Source organism: Elephas maximus, chromosome 22 (genome assembly GCF_024166365.1).
Source record: "Elephas maximus indicus isolate mEleMax1 chromosome 22, mEleMax1 primary haplotype, whole genome shotgun sequence".
Classification (NCBI taxonomy): Eukaryota; Metazoa; Chordata; class Mammalia; order Proboscidea; family Elephantidae; genus Elephas; species Elephas maximus.
The window spans coordinates 51,251,584-51,273,338 of record NC_064840.1 but is presented as its reverse complement, the minus strand read 5'-3'; the positions used below and the strand labels follow the sequence as shown (position 1 = coordinate 51,273,338).

Here is a 21,755-nt window from a genome sequence, read left to right as displayed (position 1 = left end):
TATCATTTTGAGAAGGTTTCTGTGAGGGGACAGAGAAGGGGAAATTTGGGGTAAGGAACCTAGAAGAAGACAAAGGCGGGTGGCGGGGAGGGAGGTGGGAGGGTGAAGAAACAAAAGCTGTAGTGGGGGCTGGGGCGAAGGTGTGGAGGACACACACGACAGGCCTTTCCTCAGAGGACCCTGCCTTGTCCTTTGGAAGGCTGTGATGGGGGAGGAAAGGGGGGCAGGCTGCTAGTTAAAGAACATTCTTTAGGTTTGCAGCTCATAGGACCTTTGCCTTCAGAAGGGCCTACCCATGACTTTTCGGCTGGCAGGCTGGCCTGACCAAAGAGATGCTGTAGGAAACAGGCCAGCAGGGCTCAAGTCCTGTGTCCTGGGGGTGGCGTGCGTCTGGCCCTGCTTGTCAGACCTATGGGAGCTGTGTCCCACTTGTGGCCCTGTCTCTTCAGCTAACGCAGGTAAATAAATGTCCCACTCTGGGATAGCCTTACTTTTCTTTGACCTCTTTTCTATGTAGCAGCCCTCGTTGTCCCTCCCTGCCCTCCAGCACATCATAGCACAGGGCAGACAACTATCCTAGGCCTCAGGACAGTGGGCAACAAGGGCTGTGTCCCGGAGCTACCAGGACCAGCTTGACTGACTTGGGGCAGGGATTGTTGTTGTTAGGTGCTGTCAGGGATGTGGGGCAGAGGGGCTGAAATATATGGTCTTCTCTGTCCCATCCAATCCTCATATACTTTGGCTCTCATGAGGATCTGTGAGAAGTGGTTTTAGTTTCTTAGAAGAAAGATCTGCTGTGAACCCAGGATGATGAGAATGAGGGTAAAGAAAGGGTCACCAGGAAGCTAGTAACAAATTCAGCCCTGCCTCTGAGCCTTTGCTCACAAGGCCCTCTGCCTGGAACACCCGTCCTCCTTGGCCGGCTTGTTCCTCCCATTCCATCACCGGTACTGATCTCTGTGATGAGGGATCTCTGTGATGAGGCCAGTGGCCTGGGTTCACTTGGGAACCGAGAAGCATCAGCGAGTTTCCAGGCCAGGGCCTTCACACGTCTACAGCTCCATGTCTGTCACAAGGGAGATACTCTTTTAGATTAATCAGAGGTATTAGCATGCCCCTAATATGTTAATGAGCTAATTGTAGAGTTTAGGGGTACAGAACATACAATGTAGAGTTGAGGTGACTTGGGTTTGACTGGCAGTGAAATAAAGATATTAGTAATGCCCCCTTCTTTGGGGGATTAACTGAGAATGCATTTATAAAGGCTAGGCAGTGCCTGACGCATCACAAATATTCAATAAATCATAGTTATTAAGTAGATAGCGTTTGTTAAAATACACAGTGGTATGCAGCCACCCAGAAAAGTGATAGCAGGCCTCAAATGTAAAGTGCCATGTGCTGCCTACGTGTACAGAGACATGGATTTTCATTTTTTAAAATAAAGAGCGCACTGCTCTTTGGTTGGGGCTCTCCAAGTCTGCGGTTCTGGGCTTGTGGGTGGAAATGTCTTGGCTGTCTGATTTCCAGGCTCTGAAATTGCCAGGGAAACCTTCCAAAGTCCTGCTGTGGTCAGTTCTCTGCAGGTGTTGCTTCTTCAGAGGGCTCTCTGGAGGGTGGGGACCAAGGCCCTGGCCCCGAGCTGGCTGAATGCCACTTAGGGAAAGCTTTCAAAGCAGAATGACACACTTCTGGTCACCCACTTTGCCACCCAACTGGGCAAGGCTGAAAGCAAGATGGGTGGGAATGTGGGACAGGATGAGAGGGTGGACTGAAGCCACCAGCGGCAGAAATGCACACCTGCATCAGGAGGGAGAGACACTCGGAATACGGAGCCCCTGGTGCCCCTTAGAATCACCTCTCACCAATGAGGGGCCCTGGCAGGAGCATGCAGCTGCTTATAGGAAGGTGGCAGGCCAAAGTACCCTGGGTTTCTCCCAGGGCTGGCTTTCCACCTGGACAGTCTATGTGGAAGCCCTTAGATGTCCCCACAAAAACAGGCACTCAGGCTGTCTCATGTTTGACATTCTGCCATTATAGATTCATGTCTTTGCATTGAGGATTGGCCTCTCTGCAGATCTCTTGTGAGGCAAATATTCCTGGGAGAAGCTACTCACAAACACTTGAGAATAATGGCTCCTTACGCAATTACTTTCCGCTGGGACAGCACAGACCCAGGGCAGGGTGAAGGCACTGCAGACATTAGGGTGGAGGTGAGAATGCAGCTCAAAAAAAGGTAAAAGGTGGGGGTTGCCTTAGACTCCAGGGAACAAATTCCTGGCCTGATGACCAAATCCGGCTGGCAGATGCATTTTAATTTGCAAGCATCAGGTGCTAACTGAATTAAATGCAAATGTCTTAGGCTACCTAGTTCCCCACTGGCCCTGCCACTCCCTATTTCTCACAACCCTCATGCCTCCGGTGGCCTATCTAGGGTATTGCACCAGCCCTGGGTGTGAGGCACCACTGAGTAGTTTGTTAACCCAGTATGGCCCAACATCCTTGATCAAGCATGGTAATGTGTTAATTAAAATATTAATGAACTTAACTTCTATTTTTGCGCTGATATTAAAGTAATCTAAAAGAGGGGCGTCAGGTGTTTGGACAGGGGCATGATTTCAGTGCTTGCCATTGTTGTTAGGTGCCAGCAAGTTGGTTCTGACTCAGAGCAACCCTATAGACAGAGGAGAACTGTCCCATAGCGTTCCCAAAGAGCGGCTGGTGGATTTGAACCGGCTGACCTTTTGGTTAGCAGCCAAGCTCTTTACTACTGTGCCACCACGACTCCATGTTTGCCATAGGATCCGCTTTCCACAGATATACCGCTGGCCACACTCAGTTAATAGAAAGTGCTCAGTGGTGCCACACTTCCAGGGCCAGTGCAATACCAGCCATACCCTAGTTACGCCTCTGCATCCCTCACACACTTAGGTTACCTGATTGCCCTGGATGGTCTTTGGGTGTAAGTGTCGGGGGAAGGACACTTTAGATAGTCTGCCTCCATGCCCTAGTCTCAACACCAACAGGAAATCCTCCCATCAGCAGGGGCCTGGATCCCCTCCCCACCCCCTCACCTGGAACAGGTATTCTCCAGGGGGCACATCGGTGATGTCGATCCACTGGCAGTCAATGTCGTGGCGGTACATGTCCCAGCAGCCCATGGTGATGCCCTGCTCACCAAAGTTGGCACACTCATAACTCTTCTGGATGTCTGCAGGCGGGGTGGCAGGAAGCCGTCACCATCTACCCTCAGCCTCACCATCAACACTCCTTCCTCTGCTCCATGCCTCCCCTCTCCCAGAGTGCCCGAACCATCCTGCTCTGTGTGCTGTTCCTGGGCCCCAAGCCCCCAACCTCGGCTTCATCTGGGCTCGGCAGCCTGACCCAGCCTATGTGAATTTATGATCTGCTCTGATTTAAATGGAACGCACCCCTTTGATTCCCACCCATCCTCCATCGCCTCAGGCCTGGTTTAAGTCTCCCCTACTCCCTGGAGCCTTCCCTGACGACTTTAGTCTACACCCCGGCCTTTCTGTGAAATCCTGACACTTATTTTCTATGCCATTAGCTTGGGAATTAATTGTGTGTTTATCTGGGAAAGCTCTTATGTTTATTATTTAGCTTAATGTGAGTGTTCTTTGGTCTCCCTCCTCTGGACTATCAGCAATTCGAGCATAGGTTCATGTCTGATTTATCTGTGACCCTTACTGGGTCAGCATGCTGTCTGGCACGTAGTAGGCGCTCAAAAACCTTTTGCTATTTGATTTTGCAGCAGGTCAGTGGTGGACTGCTCCAATGACTAACTAATTAAATACACATTTTTGGGGAGGCTACTATATTGGGGCAGTATTCTAGGTGTTGGGTACACCAAGAGGAATCCATGTGTCTGCTTTTCAGTACATGAGGATGGCAAACATGTCATCACAATGCAGGCAAGAGGCCCTACTAGAGGTGTGAGCAGAGTGCTGTCCTGGCCTGGAAGAGTCTGAGAACCTCAGTGGGGGGTCATTTAAGCTTGAACTTGAAGAGCCAGGTGGGGTATGGGTCAAATGGCAGTGGAATATATGAGAAGAAAGGTTTCTGGGAGCCAGATAGTGAGGGGTATATGTATGAGGCTAAAGGGTTTGGCCCTTACCCTGGAGACCATGTAGACTACCAGTTTCCATCAACACAACTCTGGGGGATCTTTTGTAACCAGCCCTTCCCATACCCTACAGCCCCAAGCTGTAGCCATGGAAGGCCTCAGCGATCCTTCTCTCTACAGTTGGGCAAATAAAGGCCCAGAGTACAGAAAACTCATGTGGAGAGTGAATGGTACCCAGGGCCAGGGTGACAAAGTCTAGAGTCAGGTCTGGGCTCTGAGCTAGATGGGCATGGAGGGGGCATTGGAGTTCCCCTCAAGGTCCCACCCCCCCTGCCCACAGACATACCTCCTTCACACTCTGTGTCCTCCAAGCAGAAGCTGGCTTTGTGGCCCTCTGCTACTTTGGTGCCATTGAGGTTCAACAGGTCGTAGTGGGTGAACACTTCCATGCTGTGGTAGTGCCTGGGAGGGAGAGAACGGGCCTGAGAGGTCAGTTTCTGGAGCAACTGCTGCCCTAGCTGGCAGTGTGCCTTCGGGAACACCTAGAGCACCATGGTCCAGAAAGTGGCCAGGCCGCAAGAGGGGTGGGCCACAGAAGCATGGGGAAAGGGAAGACAAGCAGAAGCTGGTGAAGGTGGTGCTTAAGTGAGTGGGCTCTGGAATCAGATAGGCTACTTCACCTAAGTTCTCTCATCAGCTAAGTGGGAATAAACTGAATAGCACAGGGCCTGGTATACCATAAACTCAATAAATTAAACTATTACTTTTAATAAGCAGGGATGTTTCTTCAGCTCTAAATTGCAACTCACAGCCCATGACTACTTTGCAAACTTTCTTCAGGTTAATAAAAATCAAATTTCAATGTCTTCTTAAACTTTTTAAAAGTGGGAATATGGTAGAAAGGGAAGCAAAAGGAAGAGGAGGGATATATGGAGTAAGAGGGAGAGGTGAGAAGAAAAACATTAATAAATGGGCAACTATGCTTGTCATAGATTGAATTATGTCTCCCCAAAAATCTGGGTTATCAATTTGGCTGGGCTGTGATTTCCAGTATTGTGTGGTTGTCCTCCATTTTGTGATTATAATTTTATGTTAAAGATGATTAGGGTGGGATTGTAACACCCTTACCAGGTCACATCCCTGATCCAATGTAAAGGGAGTTTCCCTGGGGTGTGGCCTGCACCACCTTTTATCTCTTAAGAGCTAAAATGGAAAGGGAAGCAAGCAGAGTTGGGGACCTCCTACCATCAAGAAAACAGCACTGGGAGCAGAGCGCGTCCTTTGGACCTGGGGTTCCTGCACTGAGATGCTCCCAGACCAAGGGAAGACTGATGACAAGGACCCTCCTGCAGAGCCGACAGAGCGAGAAAGCCTTCCCCAGGAGCTGGCGCCTTGAATTAGGACTTCTGGCCTACTGGAGTGTGAGAGAATAAACTTTTCTTTGTTAAAGCCACCCACTTGTGGTATTTCTGTTATAGCAGCACTTGATAACTAAGACAATGCTGAATATGAGACAGTGCACACTAGTGACAGACAGCAGAGAGGATCTTAGCTGAGCTAAGGAGCCTGCAGCTCCCCTCTGGGGCCCTGGAGAGTGCAGGTCAGCCCAGCAGCTGGGCAGACAGCCTAGTGAGCAGCAGGAAGTCCATGTTCCTTGCACTGAGTAAATAAAATGAGGGAAAAGACAACGCTTGAAGCCCTATGGGAAGGTGATGTGAGTCATTCTCAGAGAGAGACACAAAGTCCTAGAGTAAGGAGGTGCGTCCCTTGGGGGCTCTGGAAAGGAAAAGAGGAGGGAGAGGACTTGTGCAACCCAGCACTCTTCATCTGGCAGATAGTTTACATAATAATGTCCCATCTCTTCACTTGTGTGGAATTGAGAACAGATGCCGGGGTTTGGTTCGGAATAAACAAGGGGGAACATGGCTGCCGTGTGGTGCTGGGGGGCCTTCCTGAACCTCTCAGCGGGCCTGGGGCAGGCCCAGGGCTGAAGGAACCAGGCTTTCTTTAGCCTGAGCCTAAAGCTGCAACGTGTGTGTCACAAGCATCTGCAACTATTCAAGCACACTCGTCTCTGTCATTTGAACATTTGAAAAACAGGAAAACTGAAGAACAAGGTATCAAGGCATGGGGAGCAGTCACTTGTTTGGTATACGTGTGATCTAGGTTTCCTTCTCAGTAAAGAGGGCATAATATTACCCAGTCTTAGGGGCGTTCTAAAGATCGAATGAGAAACATCAAACAAAATACCTGATGCATGGCTTGTAATGGAGGGAGTACTCAGTTCCTGTCAACCTTTTCTTCATTCTTATTACTCCTGTTCTTCCCAGGCCAGCGTTAGCTTCCTCACCTCCCAGGCCTCATGCGGTTGTTGCGGGCTCCCTACCCCCATATATGGGAGCAGAGTGCAGAGGGAAGAGGGGAATTAAAAGGATAGGTTTTCTGAGAGGCAATTAGAGGCTTATTTTTCTTCCTCCTGTGTGTGTTTCTGCTAAAAATAATACCAGAAGCTCCTAAGTTGGGCTTTCCCCAGGTCACTCATGTTTCTGGGTAAGATGGTTCTGGGCCAGGGGCTCACTGAGAATAATCACAAGGAGGCATTTTGTGGCAGTTGAGGTGATGACTTTGAAAGCATCTATTTTGGCTTCTTGAAGGAGCAAGATGAGACATGAGGTCTGACTCACTGCCTAAAAAATGTCTGCATCATTCAGAGAGGGGCTTATGTTACCATGTTTACTGACTGGAAAGACTGAAGAGAAACAGGTTTATGTTTCGTTGTCTAAACAGAATTCAGACGGAGTCCACAGAGGGACTGTTGTAAGGCTGACGTTGTCCCGTTCCTCCTGCCTCCTGTAGGCCTGATTGAAAAAATTCTTCCCTGGCTCTTCAATTTTTCCTTCTGTGAACATTGGGCAGGAAACAGCTGGTTTGGAGCCTATTTTAGCTAGCTTCTGTCCTGGAGCCCCTCTCAGGGGGCTCCTCTCAGGCAAATGTGGACATCACGGGGGCCATGTCTTGCTCCCAGTTGGCTGGGTGGAGAGCCTGGGAGCACCCTTATTTCTCCACGCACACCCCAGGGAATAAAGACTGACTCCTGGGAAGATGGAAGGGAATGTCCTGATGATGAAGGTACACTTCCTCTTTCCAGGCTGAGGTGTCCTAACTTTATGAAGTCTAAGAGAAGGCCTGATCCATGGGGCACAGGAAAGGAAACACAGACTTGGAAAGAAATTCCAGAACACTAAAAAGAGAGTGACTAGCCTGACACTTATTGGGGTCATTCTAAACTAGATAAAGGGAACACAGAAGTCATTATTCTGATAGTACCAGAGGAGGCAGGAGGTGTTGGATAACAAAAAAAGCTAGTTCAGAGAAAGATGCGGGGGCAGGGTTTGGCTTATTCTTTTTTATCTTAGGTCTTTGAGAGCCTAAATAAAACTTTTAATTAAAGAATAGGTGTACTTTGTGGAGATTTTTTTGCTCTGTATCTTTTCCCATAGAGTTCCTGGGTGGTGTAAACAGTTAACGTGTTCAGCTCCTAAGTGAAAGGTCGAAGATTCCAGTCCACCCAGAGGCACCTTGAAAGAAAGGCCTGGTGATCTACTTTAGAAAAATCAGCCACTGAAAACCGTATGGTGCTTAGTTTGACTCTGACACATTAAAACTTGCTGAGCAGCCCCAGCCACATGCCTGCCACGTGTCCCATACCCAACATGCCTGCTGGTGCCTCTGGAATGGATATTTCTGGCCAGTGCTCTGCTGAGGCTGGGGCAATGCTCTCATCCCCCTCAGCTCTTCCAGAGAACACCAAGCATGTTTTCCACTTCCAGGAGTGCTGCCACACAGGGTCAGGGCCCTTCTGCTTGCTCTGCCCAACATTCCCATGTGCTAGGAGCCCCCAGGGAGGAACAAAGCCCCACAGATGTGATCAGGGCCTCAAATTGGCTTTGCCCCTCCAGGGGGCTGCTCAGCACCTGGAGGAGTTAGGGTAGAGCAGGCAGAAGTCTCCTGTTTGCAGCAGTGCTGGCATCTTCCTGAGACTCAGAGGGAGGCTGCTACCTCGGGCTGGAGCCTCTGCCTCCCTGCTTCCCATGTCCTCACCCAGGGCTTCCCAAGGAGGGATGGGCTGAGCCTCTGGAGCTCCAGTGGCAGAGAGCCAGGAGGGGCAGGGCTGCCCTGAACCCTGGTGAGGATCTGCACCCAGCTTTTTTTGGCCCCTGTCAAAGACTGTGACAGGTGTGCCCCAGCCCTTGGGCACAAGAAGCAAGAGGACCACCAAGATCATCAACCAAGGGCCACGATGCATATGAACGACAATGACTCTGAGGACATTTTATTCTATTTCTGGTTGGCTAGGAAACTCTCAAGAGTATCAGTCTTTGTGTTTCATCTTAGAGCTTTCAAAGAACACAGCTCTGTTCTTCATTGTCACATGAACTAAATTGGAAATAAGATTTTTTCCCATTCGCACTAATTTGAGCCAGCGGTTCTCAAAGTGAGCTGCACAGATGGCTCCAGAGTGTCTGTGGATCTGCTGAAATAGTATGGTAAGTCTTCCAGTTTTTGTTTTTTTTTTTTTTTTTCTGAGGGGAGGAAGGGTCGGCTCTCATGACTCCCAAAGGGACTCAGAGGTTTGGAGCCAGAAGCCCTGTTGAAAGGTCCTCCCACAGAGCCTGGAGAAATCACCTGGAGCTCTGGAGGCCAGGTGGTCCTCTTACCCATGGATCTTATGGCCATAGTTTCTCAGTGATGTGGCCCAGGAGGGGGAGGCTTAAAGGGACATAGGCCTAACCATGTTCCCTCCTACTCATTCCTCCCAAGTCATTGACTGGAACATCTGTAAGCAAAGAAACAGACCACAGGGAGGGGGTGGGGGTCAGTGTCCCCAGGGCTCCGGACCAGAAAAAGCCCTTCAATGATGTCACCATGCGACTATTCTTAGAGGAGTGTCTTTGGCGAGGACATAAGTATATGTCCCAAGGGCACATCTACCATGCAATCTCTGGGGGGACCACCATATGTAGGGCAGAGATCCAATTATCTTCTACTTATAGACCCATAGGCAGTGTTAGCCCCTGCAGACCCAGGGCTTCAACACATATCTTCCCTAAAGGAGATCAGGCACCAGTATTGTCATGACTTTAATTTTACTCTTTGACTTACATCCTGAAGACTGACATGCTTCTATATAGAGGCCAAAAATTCTTTAGCTAATTAGGGCTTTCAGAAAATGCAGATAATAATCAAAAAAGAAAAACAGCCCCCCCCCAACCCCGGAATTATATCACGGTCCTTTCTTTTGAAACTCGTTGAACAACTGTCTCCCCAAACTGACTGGAATTTGACTAAGAAAAGTTGTGACATGAAAAAGCAGCCAAAGATGGATTTCTGATTAAGATTCAGCAGAGATAAGAGAAAGGACGTACTTCAGAGTCAGACAGGCCCAAGTCGGGATCCCTGCTCTGCAGCTTCTTGTGTATCCCTGGGCAAGCTGCATAAACTCTGAGCCTCCATTTCCTCACCTGTAAAATGAGGACTAGGAGATGGGCCTGCACTGAGAAGGGGGTGAGTAAGTGTTAGTTCTCCCCCTACAGTGGTCACTGCATCTTGGAGCAGGAAGGAAGTCTAGAGGTCATCTAGGCCAGAGCCTAGACTTTACCATGCAGTCACCTGGGGACCCTGTTAAAATGCAGACTCTGATTCATAGGTCTGCAGCAGGCCCTGGGATTCAGCATTTCTCAGGCTCTCAGGTGAGACTGATACTGCTGGCCATGGACCTCGCTTTTCGAAGCCAGGATCTAGCACAGACAAATGATTTGTTTTCTAGAGGAGGGGCTCTCTGTGGCACAGAGAAGGTACATCACTAAGCCAACGTCTGTGGACCCTCCAGGGGTGTTCCTTCTGGGTTAATGGCAGAGGCCACTCTCCCTCCCTTTTCTATGGTGTGCTTGCTTCTGCTCCCTTTACCTGCCCAGTGCAGGTCTCAGCAGGAAAATGTGAAGAGGCAGGGCTAGCAGGTTTTGGATTAGATCAAGGGTCAAGGCCAAAAAAAAGAAAAGGCAGGAGGATGAACAGGGTGGCTTCTGTGGGCTGTAGCTGGAACTAGCTCTAAGATCTCACTCTGTTCTTGTCCAGGATTTACAGCACTGGGATCAGATCCACACACTGACAGAGCTGGCAGGGACATTAGAGGTCCCGGGTGATGTGGCCCAGCTGGCCCAACATCATGCAGCTGATGAGAGACACATTTGGGTTTAGAGACCAGGTCTTGTGATTCCTGGGCTAGCACTCCTGCCTCCAAACCCACTGTCATCCTACAGGTATTTAAAGTTTACATTCCTATTTAAAATACATTTTTAAATGAAATTAGAGGCAAACAATTGCAGAATCTGAAAGCACCCTGCAGAACATGCACTAGCCGTAGAGCATGACTTGGGAAACACTGACTGCAGGTCAATGAAGGGGGCACTGGGTGCTCACAACAAAGTGAGTTTCCTGATGTTAGAGGCATTGGCAGGAAGAACAGGGCTTGGGGCACATGAGGTGGGCCAGGGGAGTTGGGAGTGGAGAATAGCGTCAGTAAACATGGAAGGCCTGTGTGGGAGACCAACTCACTCCAACTTAGGAAAACCATTCTGCTGGACTGTGTGGCCTCTTGGCTCTAAGTGACTCTGGTGGTTCTGAATCCCCCTTCTGTGGCCCTGCTGGACTTTGGGCTGGGGCAGCTTGGTGGCAGTGGAAGGGGGACTCACCTGTGGCAGTCGTGCCAGATCCATGCATGGCGGCCATTCTTGGGTCGGAAGTCCGACTGGCCGTTGTTGTGGATCTGAGAAGAGAAGCGCAGAAGGCGGCGGTAACCCGTGGTGGGGTCTGTCTTGGCGGCCGAGGCTGAGAGGCAGTTCTCCTCCATGGCACACTGCAGCATGAACATGGGCCGGTCTTCCAGGTATGTGGTCTGCTGGACTGTCTCTGCGCTGAGGACCAGGTCGGGGGCAGCTGGGGAGGGCAGATAGGGCGTTCAAGCAAGACAAGGAATCCCACTGCTCTAAGTATTTAGTTTCTGAGTCCTGAGCTGGGACAAAACCCCCATCCCTGCCTATCACCCTCTTCTGGAACTGGCTCAAGATCTCCTTCTCAAGGTTACCTTTCTCATTTAACCCCTACCCCAAATTACTCCTTCCCTGTTATGGAAGTCTTCTTTGACACTTCTTCAATTAACAGTATAGGTTGGCAAAATGTTGACAATTGTGAAATCTGGGTGATGGGTATGTAAGAGCTCATATATTTTTCTACTTTTAAGTGGCTTAAAATTTTTCATAATAAAAAATGAAAACAACAACATAATGTAATTGTGCTACCCAGAGAGACAGCATTGTTGACACCTTGGTCTGGCTCTTCTGAGAGTTACAGAAATGTATTTTCTAACATGTATAATATTACATGTAGATTTACAGTTTGCTCATACTGTTTCCCTTAAAATATCTCATGCCATATTTCCATGTTAATAAATATTCATTATAACATTCATTTAATGGCAATAAAATATTTAATTCATAGCCCTACTCCATGCTCTTGGATACTTGGGTGGTTGGAAGTTTTGCACTGTTGTGGACAAACAAAGCTGAGATAAACATCCTGTAGTGAATCTGTGTATATAACTATTTCTCAAAAATCTATAAGTGAAACTGCTGGGGCAATGGGTTGCATATTTTTAAGACTCTGATGCTTGGTGCCAAATTTTCTTTCTAATAAGTTGTTCTAGGTTCCACCCACATTCTTGCTCTATGTGAGGGTTTTCCCCAGGTTCAGATATTTTAAAACAAACTTAATTTACTCAATTAGTGCATTGCACGTGGCAGGTTATTTAAAAATTACTGATGAATAAAATCTATGTTTACTAAGCAATTGAGTTAGGAGGCTTAGTTTTTTTTTTTTTTATAAAAGGATTCACTGTAAATTTCCCTTAAACAGCGAGCCTCCCTTGAACATTTATGATAATTTCAATTACCAAAAATGTCTTATATGCGTAATTATTTAAAACAAGGTCCAGCCATCTTTTGTCTTTTGACAAGTTGCTGGTAAATTTCTCAAGTGAGCATATGTCTATGGGTTTTGCTTCCCTCAAATCCATCAGTGGCCGGAGCATGTGCCCAGCTTGCCTGTATCTGCCCTTTTCCCCCCACTGCTCCTTAGGCCAACCAGCTGCACATAGAGCACAGCAGCCTCTCCATAAACACTTGTGAACTTCTGGACACCTGATGGGGCCCAGCAGCCTCTGGACAGCAAGTCTACCACAAAAAATGGGTGTGGAACAGAATGGTAGTAAAAGGTTGTGGGGTAGGGAACAGAAGGAATACGTCAGGATGCTCTCATTTGCTGATGTTTTGCAAATATTTCATCTCAGAGGGCACACCAGGATGCAGCATTGCTCAGAGCTGAGTGTTCTGGGCACACTCATTTGAGGGCTTTGTGTGAGTCTCATTTCTTCATTTGAACACTGGTTGGTCCTCAATGGGCAGGCCCACTGCCCAGCTCTGGGCAGACAGCTCTCCATTCGGCCCTCACCTTTCTCAGAGGAGGCCAGCCCTACCTCCAGCTCAGGGACAAGCTAAGTAGCATGGTCTATGCTTAGCTGGTGCACAGAAGCTGCACTCTTAGCACCTGTCTTGACCTCCATAATATCCAAAATGCTCATCTATCCACCTATCTCTCTATCAGCCCCCCGCATCATCAAGTGTTACGATGAACACTGTGCTAGGTTCTGTTGCTAGTGCTAGAGAAGGCAGACGTGTGGCCACCACATATCCTAGCAGGGGAGAAAGATGTAAGCACATATTAATTACTTAATTACAATTGTGACAAGAGTTTGAAGGAGAAATATGGGGTACGCTGGAAATTATAACATGGGGACTGAGTCTGGGAGGTCAGGAAAGACTTCCTAGGGGAAAGTTACATTTCAGCTGCTCTCTGAAGGATGAGCAGGGATCAAAGGAAATAGCTAAGGCTAAGCATTTCATAAGGGACCCTGGTGGCACGAACGGTTAAGCATAAAAGGTTGGTGGTTTGAACCCACCAGCCGCTCTGCAGGACAAAGATGTGAAAGTCTTCTTCCGTAAAGATTTACAGCCTTGGGAACCGTGTGGGGGCAGTTCTACAGGGTCACTATGAGTCAGAACTGACTTGACGGCAATGGGTTTGGGGTTTTTTTGGCTAAGTATTTCATGGAGAGAGCATTTCAAGCATAACAAGTAGCATGTGCCAGGACCCTGAGGTGTGGAGGAGGATGGAGGATGTGTGAGGAAGGAGAGAAGGCCAGTGCCATGGATTGAATTGTGTCCCCCCAACATATCTGTCAATTTGGGTGGGTCATGATTCCCAGTATTGTATGATGGTCTACTACCATTTTGTCATCTGATCTGATTTCCCTATGTGTTGTAAATCCTGTCTCTCTGATGTAATGGGATGGATTAGTGGCATTATATTGATGAGATCTACAAGATTAGATAGTGTCTTAAGCTAATCTCTTTTGAGATATAAAAGACAGTAGCGAGCAGAGAGACATGGGGACTTCATACCACCAAGAAAGCAGTGCCAGGAGTAGAGCGCATCCTTTGGACCTGAGGTTCCTGCGCTGAGAGGCACCCAGACCAAGGGAAGGTTGATGACAAGGACCTTCCTCCAGAGCCAGCAGAGAAAAAGCCTTCCCCTGGAGCTGACACCCTGAAGTTGGACTTCTAGCCTACTAGACTGTGAGAAAATAAATTTCTCTTTGTTAAAGCCATCCACTTTTGGTATTTCTGTTATAGTGGCAGTAGATGACTAAGACAGCCAGTGTGATTGCAACACTGAGTTGGGGTGGAAGGTAGCATGAGACAAGGCTGGACAACATGAGCCTTGTTGAAACCTTGGAAGGGATTTGAACAGAACAGCATTTACTCAGGCTCCAGGGTGGGAAACAATCGGAAGGGGATGTGCCCTGTGGGGTCCCAGTGAGGGCCCTTTGCAGCAGAAGATGGTCATCTGGACACAGGCAGTGAGGGTGGGGTGGAAGGAAGCAGAGGCAGTTGAGAGAATACAGAAAGGTGAAATCAAGAAAGAATGAATATGGGGGGTGATGAGGAAGAGAAAGAGATATCAAGGAGGACTTGGAGATTTCTGGCTTGTATAAGCGAGGAAAAATAATTACGAAGGATTGCCTGACAAATATACTTTAATTGTCTAGATATTCAAATGTGTATTAAAAGCCATATAAGTCAAGAGCTGTGTTCCTGGCCCAGTTAGCTGTTGCTCCCCTGCAGAGACATTCTGAGTGATGTCTTCAGTCTAAGCTGAGGGGTGCTCTGAGCCCCATGAAACTCATTTTTGGGTCTGCCATGAGGATGCTGAGGACATTCTTCATCTCGTAACTCTTTGTTGTTGTTAGTTGCTGTTGAGTTGGTTCCAACTCATGGTGACCCCATGTGTGCAGAATAGAACTGCTCCATAGGTTTTCAAAGCTGTGACCTTTCAGAAACAAATCACCAGGCCTGTGCTCCGAGGTGCCTCTAGGTGGGTTTGAACCACGAACCTTTCAGCTAGTAGTTGAGCACTTAACTGTTGGCACCCAGGGATTCCTTTATAACTCTACTTTATAACCTAGGTCGTTATAAACAGAAATTCTCTTTGAATAGTAGACTTCTCTTGAATAGTGGGTTTATTTCTATCTCCTGGATACTATAAATTATATTAATGACCAGATTTCTCTTGTTCCTTTGGCTACAAGGAAGCACACTGTTAAATTTATGACCTACCCATAGTAAGTATATAAGACTCTGTTTAAAACAAAACAAAACAAACAAACCGATTGCCGCTGACTCACAGTGGCCCTATAGACAGAGTAGAACCACCCCATGGGGTTTCCAAGGAGCGGATGGTAGATTCGAACTGCTGACCTTTATGGTTATTAGCTGAGTTCTTAACCACTGCACCACCAAGGCTCCTAGGACTCTATAGTATTTTTTAAATTAATCTTTCTCTTGGCTTTATTTTAAGCCACTTCTTTTTTTCCCAATACCCACCTTTCAAGAATCAGCTTTTAACTTAGGCTACATTGAATTTTACTTAAGTTTATATTATCTTAATTAATTTTTGGAAAAGATGGGATATTGCAAGTGTAAATAAATTAATAAAGCAAAGGCCCCCCAGACAGGGTGTGACCTGATTCTCTCTGCTTGGTGCTCTCCTCCGGGAGGGTGGTGATCTCACCATCTCTCTCTTCTTAGACAGGATGTGATAGCTTGTGGTGTCTACCCAGAGAAGCTCCCCCTGGGAGTTTAGAATCTTGCCTTACAGGGGTTAGGGAATGCTGATTGCGTCTAAAAGGGGCTGGTAGGAGAATGATTTGACTGAGCTCCAGTTTACTCTCACTGGCTTTCCACAGTGGTACATAACAGTGCATCATTGTTTATCAAACACTTGCATATATTCATTGTTACATTTAACTCCCAGTTTCTAGAACAAACAACAACAAAGAAAACCAACTATAGCACTTAACTAACTTGGCTAAGATCAACTAATAGTGGCAGGTCTGGTCTCAAGTTCTCTGGCCAGTTCCTGGACCTGTTCCACCTCCCAGATTCATAGTCTGAGACAGCTAAATGTGGCTCTATAAGGCCACGGGTGGGGAGAGTGGGATTTTAGGCCCAGGAGAGTACCATATCCACAGAGATGGCCAACTAGTCCTCTCTCTCTCTCGGCATGGAAGACAGCCTTCATAAAGTAGTTAATCTGGATCCTGGCTGGGATTTCCCCTCCTATGTTTTCAATCTCTCTAGGACTCTCAGGGAGTCACCAGGAAGCTAGATACCCCCCATAAACCCACTGCCATTGAGTTCGGACTCATAGTGAACCTACAGGACAGAGTAGAACTTCCCCACAGGGTTTCCAAGGAGCGCCTGGTGGATTTGAACTGCCAGCCTTTTGGTTAGCAGCATAACTCTTAACCACTATGTCACCAGGGTTTCCTAAATATCCCCAGGGTGTGAAAAAAGGAAATGATCTATGGAGTAGGTGGAAGGGAGGCAGCTGACACTGACTGAGCACCTACCATGTGCTTCATATGCTTTACCAATCTCAGAAGCACACTGAGAAAGACGCTATTGTCCTCATTTAATTCATGAAAACAGAGTTCTCAGTCATCTAATTTGCCTGGGATCTGAACCTAAGGGTACTAGACTCCCAAGTTCCTACCCCCTGCTTTCCTTTCCTCTGTGTTATCAGGCAGGGTTATATAATTGAAGGTGTGGGGGGGGGGGGTGGTGGGTAGGGGGGATCCCTTTTGTCTCTGACTGTCACTTAACAAGAATTGATCTCTGCCTCCCTCTTTGCCCAGTTCATGGTTGAGGCCCTGGAGCCTCGCATGGAATAACTGCTGAGACTCTGGTTCTCTCTTGGATCTCAGTAGGAAGGGTAGGATACGCGCCCTGGGAGTTCTCACTTTCTGAGCAGGCGACTCCGGCCCCATACTGCGTCCCACCCTGGGGGCAGACCACATCCTCGTCGTGGCGGCAGTGCGCCAGGGACAGCTCTGTTCCCGAACACTTCACTCCACTCATGACCACTTTGTTGCCGGTATTCCCATGCCAGTACCAGGTCTCCTGGGCAAATCAACAAAAGAAATAGCCAATGTGTCACTTTCTCATATTTTATTGACTTTCAGCTTCATGAAAATCCCAAGGTTTTATGACCCCCATTTTTCAGATGGAGACAGCTGAGGCCCAGAGAGCTACTTACCAAAGTCATGCAGTTAGTTGGAGGCAGAGCAAGGAAAAATCCAGGTCTTCTGACCCTGGCACTTGGATTTTGCCACTTACCCCCTTGGGAAAGGATAGCTAAGATTGCAAACAAGTATTCAACGTTGCATGCCAGGAATAGCAAGTATCTGCAACTCATGCTGCCCTCTCCTATATCATGAGCCCAGGGCAGACATTGCAAATTGATCCTAGCACTGCCTCCTCTAAGCCCGAATGTGATCTCAGAATCCTTCTCAACACAGCACTCCAGGAAGACACCACCGATTGATTCTAATTATCAGCATAGAAGAAATATATTTGCATATGTCACTAATTAGTTATAAAATCTAACTTCTGGATTTAATTCTGGGGAAAGCAATCAGTAGAGTGGTTCTGCACAGAGGCTAAAGAGACCTCAAGTTTATGACACTAGGATTTATTGGGCCTCTTAAATCTAAGGGGCTTCAAAATACTGTTAGAATATACTCTCACATTTCACAAAATTTGCAGCAGACAAATGTGAGGAACAGAGTGGGGAAAATCAAAGGCAGAGCTGGACAAGAACACAAGTGCCTGTGCTCCTGAGGTTTTGCAGGCTTAGGACCTGAGGGTTCAGGGAAGTCTTCCCGGGGTCCTCAAAGGAGAGATGACCAGGACAGCAAGGTCTTGGAAGCGTGTCATCCAACCCCTCAGTCTCCAGATGAGGAAACTGGAGCCTAGAGTGGGGTCGGGGCTTGTAATCAATGGGAGATTTGGGACCGACGTCAGGCCCAGGCCTATTTCATGACCCTAGCGAATGGCCATTATCCAGTTAAGTGGGCTTGGCTGCCCAAGGGCTACCTTCTCCTTCACATAGCACACCCTGCCGCACTCCATTTGGAATCTGCTTCTGGGAGTACAAGCCTAAGTGTCTTAGCAATGAGCTGACAGGGAACAAAAATAGCAGGACAAACTGAAATGTGGCACTGTTTTCCCATTCTCCTTGGAGAAATAAAGAGTGCCCTGGCTTGTCGTAAACAATATTAGCAGAAACATTACGTTGCCCTGGGAAACCATACTCCCAGAGGACATGGACAGCTGTATTAGAGGTGTGTTTCTTCTGGAGTGCTGGAGTGAGGAGTCGGAGAGGGCCAGGAGACATAGAAAAGCCCTTCCAGCTGCCTCAGAGTCTCTGCTCAGGACTCAGCACCTCCCCTCAGAACAACCTGGGCCCTGGTCATCCTATGGGATACAAACAGGCTCAGCAAGGATGCTGGAGTTCTCACTATCACAGGGATCTCTTCTCTTCCTAAGAAAACCTTTCCCTAAGCAGGGCCACCTGGGAACAGGAGCTAGAGTCAGATTTAGGAAACAAGATGGCAGTCTCAAACCATTTTCTTGTTCTGTAAGAAGCTTAACAAAAGTGTTTCGAGCCCAGAATACTGAGGACTTGGGATTATTCATTCCATTTCAGGGAGGGAAACTGAGGCATGGAAGGGAGGCTGTTTTGCACCAGATCATAATGCACCTCCAAACCCAGAAACCAAACCCAGTGCCGTTGAGTTGATTCTGACTCATAGCGACCCTGTAGGACAGAGTAGAACTGCCCCATAGAGTTTCCAAGGAGTGCCTGGCAGATTTGAACTGCCAATCCTTTGGTTAGCAGCTGTAGCACTTAACCACTACGCCACCAGGGTTTCCATAATGTACCTAGCTGGTGGGAATACAGTTGGGAATAGACCCTGAGTATCGTATCTCCTCCTCCTACTTCTCCTCCCCGACCCTACCCAGCTTCTTTCTGACAATGGTCCACCCTAGGGGTTCCCTGTTCTGTCAGGCTATAGGATCCAGAAAGGGAATTAATTTTTAAAGCCAAAGCCCTACTTGTCATTCTTGTGTTGCCTTGAGATTAGGGGTAAGGAGGGTAAAAACATAAGACCAGAACTTAGGAGTTCTTAGCTGAGTTACGTCCTCTTTGGGGAAGGGGGTGTCATGGATTAAATTGTGTCCCCCAAAAGTATCTGTCAACTTGGCTGTGCCATGATTCCCAGTATGGTGTAACTGTCCACCATTTTGTCATCTGATCTGATTTTCCTATGTGTTGTAAATCCTGCCTCTATGATGTTAATGAGGTGGGATTAATGGCAGTTACGATAATAAGGCAGGAATCAATCTACAAGATTAGAGTTTGTCGAAAGCCAGTCTCTTTTGAGATATAAAAGAAAGAAGTGAGCTGACAGATGGTGGGGTGGCCCTCATACCACCAAGAAAGCAGCACCGGAAGCAGAGCCTGTCCTTTGGACCCGGGGTCCCTCCACCTGAGAAGATCCTTAACCAGGGGAAGATTGAAGGCAAGGACCTTCCTCCAGAGCCGACAGAGAGAAAAAGCCTTCCCCTGGAGCTGATGCTCTGAGTTTGGACTTGTAGCCTACTAGACTGTGAGAGGATAAATTTCTGTTTGTTAAAGCCATCCACTTGTGGTATTTTTGTTATAGCAGCACTAGATGACTAGGACAGAGGGTGTGACAATGACTCCAGACAAGCCTTGGAGATTTACTAGTATATCAATGGAAGAATGCATGATGTATGAATGTCCAGCTGGGAAAATGGCCAGAGGGGACTTCCAGTGGGACAATATAAGGGGTTTGTTGGACCTTAGACTGGGTTGATTCCATCTGCAAAAGGCACACCATGGAAGGCCAGAGCAAGATGGCAGTGTAAGCAATTCCATGCTCCTGTCCCCCCACAAAAAATAAAACAACAACAACAACAAAAACAAGCAGAAACTAGCAGAGTCAATGGTGTTAGGACTTTGGAATGATCAGAGAAAAATTTATAGCTATAGACACATACATTAAAATAGAAGAAATATCTCAAATTGGTAGCCTAACTTTACACCTTGAGGAACTAGGAAAACAAGAGCAAACTAAGCTCAAAGCTGTCAGAAGGAATGAAAGAACAAAGAGTAGAGATAAATGAAATAGAGAATAGAAAAAAAAAAAAATAGAATCAATGAAGCCAAAAAGTGGGCTCTTTGAAAAAATAGCAAAACCTTCAGCTACATTGACGAGGAAAAAAAGAGAAAAGACACAAATAACTAAAATCAGAAATGTAAGTTAGGGGTATCACTACCATGTCTACAGAAATAAAAAGGGTCATAAGACAATTCTATGAACAACTCTGCCCCAATAAACTGTATAATCTAGAGGAAACGTATAAAATCCTAGAAATACATAAACTACCTAACTGACTCAAGAAGAAATAGAAAATCTCAACAGATATATAACTAGCGAGTAGACTGAATCATTAATATAAATCTCCCAAAAAAGAAAATTTCAAGACCAGATAGCTTCACTACCAAACATTTAAAGAATCAACACCAATGTTTCTCAAACTTGTCTAAAAAATAGAAGAGGAGGGAACAATTCCTAATGCATTCTATGAAACCAGCATTGCCTTGATACCAAAGCCAGCTAAAGACATCTGTACATAGATCAAAAAGCAACTGTTCAGAAAGAACAAGGGGACACCGCACAGTTTAAAATTGGAAAAGGTGTACAGCAGGCCACCACACTTTTTCAATCTGTATACTGAGCAAATAATCTGAGAAGTTGGACTATATGAAGAAGAACGTGTCATCAGGATTGAAAGAAAGCTTATCAACAACCTGTGATATATAAGGTGACACAATCTTGCTTGCTGAAAGTGAAGACTACTTGAAACACTTACTGATAAAGATCAAAGATTCAAGTCTTCTGTATGGATTGCACCTTATCATAAAACAAAAATCCTTACAACTGGACCAATAAGCAACATCATGACAAGGGGAGAAAATATCGAAGTTGTCAAGGATTTCATTTTGCTTGGATCCATGCTTGGGTCCACAATCAATGTCCATGGAAGCAGCAGTCAAGAAATCAAATGATGCATTGCATAGGGCAAATCTGCTGCAAAAGACCTCTTGAAAATCTTAAAAAGCAAAGATGCCACTTTGATGACTAAGGTGCGCCTGACCCAAGCCATGGCATTTTTAATCACTGCGTATGCTGGACAATGAAAAAAGAAGACTGAAGAAGAACTGGCTCATTTGAATTATGATGTTAGCCAAGAATATTTAATGTACCACAGACTACCAGAAGAATGAACACATTTGTCTTGGAGAAAGTATAGCCTGAATGCACCTTAGAAGCAAGCAAGGATGGCAAGACCTCGTTTCATTTACTTCGGATATCAGGAGGCACTAATCCTTGGAAAAGGACATTACGCTTGGTAAAAGTACAGGGTCAGTGAAAAAGAGGAAGACCTCAACAAGATGGATTGACACAGTGGCTCCAACAATGGGCCACAACATAGCAATGATTGTGAGGGTGATGCAGGACCAGGCAACGTTTCACTCTGTTACACATAGGGTCGCTATGAGTTGGAGCGGACTTGATGGCACCTAACAACAACAACGTTGCATAGACTTAGGTGCAAAAATTCTCAAAAACAAACAAAAAACTAACAAACTAAGTCCAATATCATATTGAAAGGGTTATATACCACAACAAAGTATGATTTATCTCAGGAATGCAAGGATGGTTCAACATAAGAAAATCAATCAATGTAATACACTACATAAATAAAACAAAGGGGAAAAACCACATGACCATATTAATTGATGTAGAAAAGGCATTTGACAAAATTCAAAACCCTTTCATGATAAAAACACTCAGCAAACTAGGAATAGAAAGGATTTCCTCAACATAATACAGAACATTTATGAAAACCCCACAGCTAACATCATACTCAATGGTGAGAGATTAAAGGCTTTCCATCTAAGATCAGGAATAAGACAAGGACGCTCAGTTTGACTATTGCTATTAACATTGTTCTAGAAGTTCTAGCCAGAGCAATTACACAAGACAAAGAAATAAAAGTTATCC

At 46.7% G+C, this 21,755-nt stretch overlaps 2 protein-coding genes across 7 annotated transcripts in view; one reads left to right on the top strand and one right to left on the bottom strand.

Moving 5' to 3' along the window:
- Nucleotides 1–21,755, bottom strand: part of LOXL2 (lysyl oxidase like 2) — a 121,263-nt gene that overhangs the window by 2,491 nt on the left and 97,017 nt on the right. The window contains exons 9-12 of one of the 2 annotated variants that reach the window (XM_049865242.1): nucleotides 16,557–16,716; nucleotides 10,834–11,077; nucleotides 4,428–4,543; nucleotides 3,072–3,208 (exon numbers count right to left, since the gene is read on the bottom strand). In XM_049865242.1, the coding sequence (XP_049721199.1) occupies nucleotides 3,072–3,208; nucleotides 4,428–4,543; nucleotides 10,834–11,077; nucleotides 16,557–16,716 (657 nt within the window). Of the gene's footprint in view, nucleotides 1–3,071; nucleotides 3,209–4,427; nucleotides 4,544–6,391; nucleotides 6,464–10,833; nucleotides 11,078–16,556; nucleotides 16,717–21,755 lie in introns of those variants that run through there. The other variant, XM_049865243.1, reaches the window with a different exon arrangement.
- The window catches only part of R3HCC1 (R3H domain and coiled-coil containing 1), a 56,810-nt gene that overhangs the window by 13,063 nt on the left and 21,992 nt on the right, over nucleotides 1–21,755 (top strand). Inside the window, exon 7 of one of the 5 annotated variants that reach the window (XM_049865244.1) lies at nucleotides 5,283–7,635. The exons of 3 other annotated variants lie outside the window; for them this stretch is intronic. In XM_049865244.1, coding sequence (XP_049721201.1) covers nucleotides 5,283–5,514 — 232 coding nt within the window. In that variant the 3' untranslated portion in view covers nucleotides 5,515–7,635. Of the gene's footprint in view, nucleotides 1–5,282; nucleotides 7,636–21,755 lie in introns of those variants that run through there. One more of the 5 variants, XM_049865249.1, reaches the window with a different exon arrangement.